The 10,768-nt window shown below is 37.5% G+C and overlaps 1 protein-coding gene across 2 annotated transcripts in view; it reads left to right on the top strand.

The window, feature by feature from the left end:
- The window catches only part of STARD3NL (STARD3 N-terminal like), a 51,960-nt gene that overhangs the window by 15,410 nt on the left and 25,782 nt on the right, over window positions 1–10,768 (top strand). For both annotated transcript variants that reach the window (XM_017860161.1, XM_017860162.1), the window contains one exon: window positions 8,521–8,803. In XM_017860161.1, the coding sequence (XP_017715650.1) occupies window positions 8,579–8,803 (225 nt within the window). In that variant the 5' untranslated portion in view covers window positions 8,521–8,578. The remainder of the gene's footprint in view (window positions 1–8,520; window positions 8,804–10,768) is intronic.

Genomic DNA, 10,768 nt, shown 5'->3' with positions numbered 1-10,768 from the left:
CGGCCATCAGAGAAATGCAAATCAAAACCACAATGAGATACCATCTCACACCAGTTAGAATGGCAATCATTAAGAAGTCAGGAAACAACAGGTGTTGGAGAGGATGTGGAGAAATAGGAACACTTTTACACTGTTGGTGGGATTGTAAACTAATTCAACCATTATGGAAAACAGTATGGCAATTCCTCAAGGATCTAGAACTAGATGTACCATATGACCCAGCCATCCCACTACTGGGTATATACCCAAAGGACCTTTGAACTGTTTTAAATGCCTGTGTGGTGTTACATTTCTTTGGTTTTCAACGCTTATGGTTGGCTAAAATGGGAACTCTTAGTGGACTTACATAGGACCCACTTTATAATTGTTTTCTGTTCTACAAATAGATATAATTTATTAGTTTTTTTTTTTCATTTTTATGGCATAGAAGAATATTCTTATTTCTGCATTTTTTTTTTTTTTTTTTGAGACGGAGTCTCGCTCTGCCGCCCAGGCTGGAGTGCAGTGGCCGGATCTCAGCTCACTGCAAGCTCCGCCTCCTGGGTTTACGCCATTCTCCTGCCTCAGCCTCCGGAGTAGCTGGGACTACAGGTGCCTGCCACGTCACCTGGCTAGTTTTTTGTATTTTTTAGTAGAGACGGGGTTTCACCGTGTTAGCCAGGATGGTTTCGATCTCCTGACCTCGTGATCCGCCCGTCTCGGCCTCCCAAAGTGCTGGGATTACAGGCTTGAGCCACCGCGCCCGGCCTATTTCTGCATATTTTATGTTTTAAAATTTCATCTCTATGCTCCCCTGAATTCCTGATTCATATCCAGCTGCTTACTTTATCACGACTTGGATATTAATAAGCATCTCATGCTTTATGTCTAAACTGAACTGATATTCTTGCTCAAAACTGCCCCTTCTCTAGCTTCCTGCTTTCACTAAATAGCACATCCATCCTTTCAGTTTCTCAAGCTCTAAATCTTGCAGTTCTGTTTTAGTCCTCGTTTTCTCCCATACCCCATGGCTAATCTGTCACCAAATGCTTTGGGCTCCTTATTTAGAACCAATCTATTCTCATCCCCTCTACTGCCCTCACCCTATTCTATGGAGTCAGTACAGTACATCATCTCTCTCCTGAATTATTGCCGCTGTCTCCTAACAGGTTTCTCCACGTCTATGCTTTTTTCAGCAGAGCAGCCAGAGAGCCTGTTAAAACTTAAGCTACATTATTTTTCTCTTCTACTGAAAATCTTCCAGTGTCTTCTCATCTCATTCAGAGTAAGACTTTACAGTGGCCCATACACAAGGCCCAGCCCTTTGTTAACTGATCTGTCATCATCTGATGTTCTTCCCCTCTCTCACTTGGCTCTAGCCTCGCTGGCCACCTGGCTGCACTCCTCTGTGACCATCTCCACCCCTCCTCAGAACTTTTGCCCCTATTCTTCCCTCTATCTGAAGTGTCCTTCCTCCTCGTATCTATCTGGCATGTCTCCCTTATCTCCTGCTAGTTGTTGCTCAGATGCCGCCTGCTCAATGAAATCTTCTTGACCTCTCAGTTTAAAATGACAATGTTTCCAGCCCTACTTTGTCTTCCATCCGCTTCCTCAAGAAGGTAAACTATGTAAGGATAGATGTTTTGTTAATCACCATGGGAGTACTCAGAAGAAGACCTGACACAATTTTAGTGCTCAAACGTATTTGCGGGTGAATGAAGTAGATGTGGTATATTCTTGGCAAACTTTGAATTTGCAAACATTATCAAGTGCAATTCTGAAACCATGTAGTTCACGTCCAGATTCAGCTTCTCAATGTATATTTTAGGTTTGTCTCGTAAATTATGAAAACATTGATATGTGTTTACCCAGCCGTCTTTAAATCTTAATATTTCTCTCTGCATTATGTGTCAAATGAAAGTTTAGTAATATTTTTAATATTCCTATAGGAAATAGATCACACAGAAATTACGTTGCTTTAAAAAACAGTTGGAGTTCAGGAGATAGATTAATGTCTGCCAGAGGAGTGACTTAAAAGCACTATGACATGTGTTTTTCCCCTTTAAGTTTTCTAAGTCATTGATGTTAATTTCTAAATAAATCTGAGTCTTAAAGGAGATTGTTGAAAGGTTAAGTTCTGTTATGTGCACACAATTACTTTTATCTGCTGATGGTAACAGAAATCATTGAATGAGACAAGACTACAAAACAAAGACCAAACTTTAACAGGCAGCCTTGGATGTGTGTGTGTGGGAAGAGGGCAGAACACAAAGCATTCAAGAGTGAGCAGATTTATTAAGATGGAATGAAAGCATTAATTACATCCCGAAGGAAAGTAAATGACACTGGAAAATACACGGCCTAGAAAATAAAGATTAAGAATAACACCATGGAGATAATATATAAAGATGTTACCATGGAGTTGGGCTGTCAAAATTCATAAAGAAAAGTAAGGAGAGGAGCAGAAGGAAGTGCAGTTGAAATGTGCGTCCTAGTGTAATAAGTCAGCCATGTGAATTAAATAACACATGGTGTGTCTGAGCCTTGGTAGGTGGTGCTTTGTAAAAGATCTGTCTTTTCCCCGGGGTCCCTGAGTTCTAGTGCAGGGAACAAATGAAGTTTGTTCGTTTGTTTGTTCATTTTGAAGCCAAGTTACAACAAACTTGGCTTGTAAAAGTTTGTGGTGTATGTTATACACATTTTTACTAAAGACCTGAGCAAACTTTAGACCCTGAACCACTGGATGATGTGACTTCACTATTTCACATACATCTTATAACAGCAGCAATAATAAAGGACCATTTTCAGTTATATAAGTGACATTGGCTCAAAATGAAAATACAATGACTTCTATCTATAGTCACGCACACTTTAGAAGCCTTTAAATATCTCCATTTGTGTTTCGGTAATTTGATAGTTGTATTAAGGGCAGAATGATTTGGGTGTCCGGAATTCTTATATGGGTTTTCCTTTAAGTCTATTAGTGCAACTCAAACTGTTGTGTAGGTAAGAATTGTTATACAAAGGTACGTGTACAAAATTCATATGCATTCTGTGTTATAGCATGATTTAAGAGGTTTTTGAGGATGTTTGGTTTCTCTTTGCCTTTAAGTGTAGCACATACTTAAGAGCAAAGTTGGTCTCATGATTTTTTTGCCATGAAAATTTGCCTTTGCTTTCTTTGCTATACAGTAGTTACCTCTTATCCATGTACAGTACATTTCAAGCCCCCCCAGGGGATGCCTGAAACAACAGATAGTACCAAACCCCTATAAACATTTCGGTTTTACTTATGCAATAATGGGCGGATAACATATATAGTGTGGCTATTCTGGACAAAGGGGTGATTCATGTTCTGGGTGGGATGGAGTGAAATAGTGGGAGATTTCATCACGCCACTCATAATGACACACAATTTAAAACTCATGAACATTTATTTCTGGAATTTTCTATGTAATATTTTTGTAGTTCAAGCAGTTGACCACAGGTAACTAAAACTGGAAAGCAAAACAGCAGATAAGGTTGGGGAGAAGCATTATGGCACATACATATGCTACGTATGTATATGTATACTATATGCATCTTATGTTTAAATGTATTCATACTGTGTGTATGTGTGTATATACTGTGTATAGATAGACAGGTACAGACACAGCAGTGCCATCTCAAAACAGCCTTATGCATTTACGTTTTTCCAAATAAATCAGAAATAAGTTTTTTTCCGAATGAATCAGAAGTAAGTTGCATACATGATGACACTTATCCTTTAGTACTTCAGTGTGCATCTCCTAAGAATAAGGCATTCTCCTACATAACCATTACTAAACTGTAATCAATTCTCCAATTGTCTTTTGTGGCTTTTGTGTTTTAATTCAAGATTCATTCTAGGCTTGTGCATTATGTTCGATGCTCGTGTCTCTTTATGCTCTTTTCTATTTGAAGAGTATTCACAACACTATCCTTTTATTTTGTTTTCACCACATTGGCTTCTCTGAAGAGTCCAGGATAGTTGACTTGTAGAATGTTCCATATACTGTTTATTATTATTTTTTTTAATGACTAAATTCAAGTAAAACTTCTGACAAGGATTTATCATAATTGATGTTATATAGTTCTTGTTGCAGCATATCGGAAGGCAGGTAATGCCAGCTTGCTTCAATATTGATGCTGTTTGATTACTTGGTTCAGGTGGTGACTGCCAGATCTCTCCACTGTAAAAGCGTATCATCCCCAATGAAATTATTAAATATTCTGAGAGATGCTACTTTGAAACTATAATACCATATGCCCCAACAACCTTTTAATAATTGCCGGCTTCCATAATGGTCCTTGCCTGAATCTGTTACTACACTGGGAGTTGCAAACCATTGATTTTTCTAATTTTATTATTCCTTTTACATTTTTATCTGACTTTTTTCTTTATAGAAGAACTCTTCCCATGCCATCTGTCTTTTATTTACAATATTACTGTGGACTCATGGAATTTTTAAATTTGTCCAATGTAAATTCCAACATTACTGTCATTATTCATTTTTATGTTCAAGTTGTCCCAAATGGACCAGGGGAGCCCCTTCATGACAGGCTACACAATTTTTTTAAAGGTTATAACTTTTGTGTCTTCTTTAAGAAATCTTTGCAAAAAAAGATTGCAAAAAAATTGTCCTACACATTCTTCTAAAGCTTTGTGTTTTTAATTTTTATGTTTAGGTCTGTAAGTCATCTTAAATTATTTTTTACCTGGTGTGAGTTAGGGTTTGAAGTTCCTTTCAGTTTTAATATCTGGTTGTTTTCTGCACTGTTTGCAGAAAACAGACTTTATTTTCACCATTGGATTACTTTGACAACTTTGTCAAAATTGAAATGACCATATATGTCTGGACCTGTTTATATACTCTCTATTATGTTCTGTTGACCTGTTTGTTTATTCTTATGCTGGTACCATACTGTTTTGATTACTGAAGCTTTGTGGAAAGTCTTTAAGCTAGGTAATGTGTCTTCTAGTTTTGTTCTTCTCCGAGATTGCTTTGGACAGGCTTATTTCTTTGCATTTTGTATACATTTTAGAATTAGCTTGTCAGTTTCCATTAAAAAAAAAAAGCATGGTGGGATTATGATTGGGATTGAGTTGAATCTGTAGATCAGTTTGGGGAGAATTGATATCTTAACAATATGAATTCTTCCAATCCATGAACATGGTATATCTCACAATTTATTTTCAACTACTTCCATTTCTCTCAGCAGTATTATGTGGCTTTCAGTTTTATGATATTGCATATCTTTTATTAAATTTATTCCTTAGTGTTTTGTTTTTGATGCTATTTTAAATGGCTGCCCTGCCTTTCTTTTTTTTTTCTTTCTCTCTCTTTCTGTGTCTAGTTTCTTCTCCCACTCTCCCAGATTGAAGGAAGTGGTAAATATATGAATCACAAAATCATAAAAGTGAGCTCTTGTTAACAAAGTTTTGTTGTTGTTGTTTGCTTGCTTTTTTAAATGGAAGAGCAAAAGTAATCTTGATGCGGCATGATAGATGTAATTATAGAGGTCTGTGTACACTTTTCTCTGATGGGGCAGAGAACTTTAGAGGAGTAAGAGGAAACAAAGGTTTCCCTGAGAAAATGGGCTTTGAATCAAGGCTTATCAAATGGATCAGAACTTTAGAGATAAAGAGAGTGGCACTCGAGGTGCTTACTGGAGAGAAAAATGCAATCAGAGGTTTGTGAGAACATAATGTCTTTAGGGAACTGCTTGTGATTTTTTTACCATGGTAAAGTGGTTGTGGAGACGTAGGCCAGTGTTAGGTTAGGCAAAATTAAAGAGTTTGAGCTCTACCTGAATAAAGGTCCCAAGAAACCATTTAGTAAATGATCTCATAAATTGAATTTGCTTCTGTAAAAAATCTGCTGCTGTCGACTAAGTGCTTTTTAAAAAAATTGAACTAATGCTTAATATTTGGAAAATTTCCTGTTACAATTCAGATTTCTGGCGTCCACTGATAAATAAAAGTATGCGCTCTCTTTCCACACATATAGCCCCTGAAGATTGGGCCTACACTCCTCTCCTGTTTGTTCCTCCTTGTCTCCTGAGGCCAACTGTTAGTTTCTACTTTTCTTTCAGCTTACATTGTTGTTTTTTTAATGTCAGGGATGTGTTTATCCATGGCTCTTCCCAAAATCCTTCTCTGTGTGTTTCTCTATGTCTCTTTCAGAATAAGAGACTTAGAGAGCCACATTTTTTTTTTTTTTTTTTGAGATGGAGTCTCGCTCTGTCACCCAGGCTGGAGTGCAGTGGCCGGATCTCAGCTCACTGCAAGCTTCGCCTCCCAAGTTTACGCCATTCTCCTGCCTCAGCCTCCCAAGTAGCTGGGACTACAGGCGCCCGCCACCTCGCCCGGCTAGTTTTTTGTATTTTTTAGTAGAGACAGGGTTTCACCGTATTAGCCAGGATGGTCTCGATCTCCTGACCTCGTGATCCGCCCGCCTTGGCCTCCCAAAGTGCTGGGATTACGGACGTGAGCCATCCCACCCGGCCTAGTATTCGATTTTTAATTTAGTTATCATAACCCAGGCATTTTTTCTAAGTCATTATAAATGCTTCATAAACGTTTATTTTAGTGACTATACTGTGGCTATACTGTGATTTATCTAATTATTCTGATTAGTTATTTAGGTTGTTTTCTAATTGAGACTATTATAGATACCTTATGATCAAGTTTTTTAATAGGGATTTTTATTGAAAGATAATATACACTATTCAGTTGTGTGTACATGTATATACTATATAGCATTTTGAATTTTTCATGAGCCAACACATGACTAAAACTACGGTGTACATCAATAAATTATCACTAAATGAACACAACTATGTTATCACTACTCAGGTTAAGAAATAGAACTTTACCAAGTCCGCTAAATATGCCCTCTACCCTCTGCCTTCTAATCACTGCTTCTTCCCTCTTTCTTGCAGATAATCACTAACCTGACCTTTAAGGCCATAGATCAGTTTTTGCCTTGAATGTCTGTAGTTTGGTTAATCTCGTTTAGATTTAGGGTTACAAGATCAAGAAGTGTGGATGTTTTAAAGTATCTTACTTCATATAATCAAGTTGCCTTCATAAATGCTGTGCCATTTTACCACCACATTGTTAAGAAGTATGAGAAAGACTGATTCCTGAGTGTGGAAAGGAAGAGAAATTGGGGTCAAGTGTAAAGAGAGAAAGTTCTGAACAGTGAATGATAGAACCAAATGGGATCATATTGCCTTAGGGAAATCTCAGCCATCTGTTTCTAAATTCTATTTTATGGCTTTGAAAGTCCTCTTCTTTACCTGGACATTGCCAGTCATTGTGGCAGAAAGAAAGGAGAGCCACATACTGGCTCTTCATGCACCGGCTCTGGACACAAGTGGCATGTGAACTTCTGCCCACTTACATGTCACATTCATGACTAAAGAACAGATATGAGTTCAGTAGAGCCAGGAGTATATAATCCCACAGGGAGAGGTCCTACAGAAAAGGAAACTTGACTAGTTGACAATCATACCATGCACCACACTTTGTTTAATATCCTTGTCCCATCCATAAGCAGATCAGATTATTTAGATTGCTCATCTTTTATTTTTATTATAAAAGCACTCTCTGGTCTTGAGGGGCCTGCATCTCTGTACAGAACTATACCTTCTGTAATTATTGGTCGGGTGGTTTGCCTGGTGCTAAACTTTTTGAAGTGTGCACTTCTTTTCCAAGAAGAGGCCTAGAAACATGCTTGTTCATTGAGAGGATGAGGAAATGCTAACTTTAGTTTATAAGGTACTTTTGATGGAAAGAAATTCCTCCTTAGGAAGTAAGAATTTTTGTATGATTTTTGTTTTGTTTCTGTTTTTTGTTTGAGGCAGTGTCTTGCTCTGTTACCCACGCTGGAGTCCAGTGGTATGATCATAACTCATTATAACCTCAACTCCTGGGCTCAAGCGATCCTCCCACGCCGCTCCTGAATAGTTAGGACTATACGCTTGTGCTGCCATGCACAGCTAATTTTTCTTTTTTGTACAAACAGGATCTTGCTGTATTGCCCAGCCTTGGGAATAAGCTTTTTTATAGCTAATTTACACATTCTGCTTACATGCTCCAGGAAAGCTTTCAGTAAATGATTTTCTAGCCCATGCATAATTATACTTACAGGACTGTGGAGGTTTTCTCCCTGGCACAGAAAGGTAACTGGCATGAGTTGTTCACCAAGAGGCTTGCTCCAGGTCATCAGGAACACTGCTTTCAATTGTAGCTAACATCCTGTTCTTCACCCTTTCCTACAGACAATTTGCTTTTTCTCTGTTGCCATTCTTTGCTAAAACAGCTGTTTTGTAGTATTGCTCTAAAACATTATGTTTTGCTCTCATTTCTCTTTCTCTTTATGTCTTCATGAAAACATAAATCAGTCAAGGTACTCTGTTGTTCAGTTAGAGAAATAGTTGCACAGTGGAGAGGGTAACACAGTTATATTTGATCAGCTTGGATTTAACATGGTGTCTCTATTTTATTTCCCAAAGGTGTCTTCTCTTTAGGGATGGTGAGGTTGGAAAAAGGCTCCTGTAACCCTCCTCCAGGATGAACCACCTGCCAGAAGACATGGAGAACGCTCTCACTGGGAGCCAGAGCTCCCATGCTTCTCTGCGCAACATCCATTCCATCAACCCCACACAACTCATGGCCAGGATTGAGTCCTATGAAGGAAGGGAAAAGAAAGGCATATCTGATGTCAGGAGGACTTTCTGTTTGTTTGTCACCTTTGACCTCTTATTTGTAACGTTACTGTGGATAATAGAGTTAAATGTAAGTTGGTGGTTCTTTCATGACTTTTTAAGAAGTGTTTCCAGAGACAACAGGGTTTTTTTGTTCATTTTTCTTATCATTTGTCTCATTTAGTAATGTCTGTCTTTTTCCAAATGAAGCCATTGCTCTTCTGCTGATTTGGACCTTTCTTGTTCTTTAGTATTATTGTTTAAGGCAAATGTGGTCAGTTTAAAACTCATGTTGTCTGGGATTTTGAAATTTGAATTCCTGGTATTTTGCTCTTTAACAGGAGTTGACAAACTATAGGCTGTAAGACAAATTCAGTAGACCTGTTTTAATAAAGTTTTATTGGAACACGGCCAGGCCTGTCTGTTTACGTATTGTTTATGGCTGGCTTTTGCACTGAGTAGTTGCAGTTGAATAGTTGTGACAGAGACCCTCTGACCCACAAAGGCAAAATATTTATTCTCTAGTCTTTTCAGAAAAGTTTACCCATCCTTCCTCCAGAAAATGTAGAATGCTTTTGGAATATGTTTTAGATGTTTCGTGTACTTTTCTAGTTCCCAGATTTAAGATTTGGCATTTGTTCTTTACTTTCTTGCAAAGAGATTACTTATTTATGTTTCACCAGAGAAGTTGTGCTGGAAACATTCAGAGGTTTATGCAGTTATTCTTTATTACCAACCAATTGTTTAGACCAGTACTGTCCAATAGAAATATAATGCAAACTATTAAATATGTAATTTTAAATTCTCTAGTTACCACATTAATAAAAATCAAAATAAACAGATGAAACTCATTTAATATTTTTTATTTAACCCAGTATATGTGTTTTCGTCCCAAAACCTTTGCTCTGATTATTTACATTCCTTACCAGCAAATAGGTGAGCTCCCCTAGAAGGTTTTCCTCACAGGCAAAAAGTCTCTGCTTTCCTATTTTCAGCAGTTCATTTATTTCCAGGAAATGTTTGCTAAGACCTAGTTAGTAATAATTATTCCCTGTTGTTTATTTTTAGGGAGTTACTCTTTGCTAGGCACAGTGCTAGATGCTTTATGAGAATTTATTACAATACAGAAGATGTGAAAAGATGCTGAGATTCCTGTTTGAAAATTATTTTAAATTTTGTTTTTTAATAGCAAGAAGCAACATCTTAACCTAATTTTTTATTAGTATTCTAATTCATAGCACTAATTTCAATTCTAAATTTTAATCACTTAATAGAGTCACTGAATCTCATTTAATTTCTTCACGAATCCTAACAGAGGAACTAAACTCATTATGAAAGCAGACAGTTACATTAGAAAATAATATTTGTCCCATAATCACAGTGATATGGAACATGAGTCCACTGTTAAGTTTCTGTTTACAGATTTTTCTTCTGTTAATTTTGCACTATGGGAATGCCTGAGTTTTGTTTATAACCAGACAGGCCAGTGATATGACATAGTAATTTAGAGTTTCTTTTTACTATTTGTTCTGTATATGCACATTAAAGAAAATATTTTAATGTATATATATATATGTTTTTTTAAATTATACTTTAAGTTCTAGGGTACATGTGCATAACGTGCAGGTTTGTTACATATGTATACTTGTGCCATGTTGGTGTGCTGCACCCATCAACTCGTCAGCACCCATCAGTTCGTCGTTTATATCAGGTATAACTCCCAGTGCAATCCCTCCTCCCTCCCCCCTCCCCATGATAGGCCCCGATGTGTGATGTTCCCCTTCCCGAGTCCAAGTGATCTCATTGTTCAGTTCCCACCTATGAGTGAGAACATGCGGTGTTTGGTTTTCTCTTCTTGTGATAGTTTGCTAAGAATGATGGTTTCCAGCTGCATCCATGTCCCTACAAAGGACGCAAACTCATCCTTTTTTATGGCTGCATAGTATTCCATGGTGTATATGTGCCACATTTTCTTAATCCAGTCTGTCACAGATGGACATTTGGGTTGATTCCAAGTCTTTGCTATTGTGAATAGTGCCGCAATAAACATACGTGT

Source organism: Rhinopithecus bieti, unplaced genomic scaffold (genome assembly GCF_001698545.2).
Source record: "Rhinopithecus bieti isolate Rb0 unplaced genomic scaffold, ASM169854v2 scaffold_51732, whole genome shotgun sequence".
In the NCBI taxonomy this organism is placed as follows: domain Eukaryota; kingdom Metazoa; phylum Chordata; class Mammalia; order Primates; family Cercopithecidae; genus Rhinopithecus; species Rhinopithecus bieti.
This window is presented reverse-complemented; position numbering and strand designations above follow the sequence as displayed.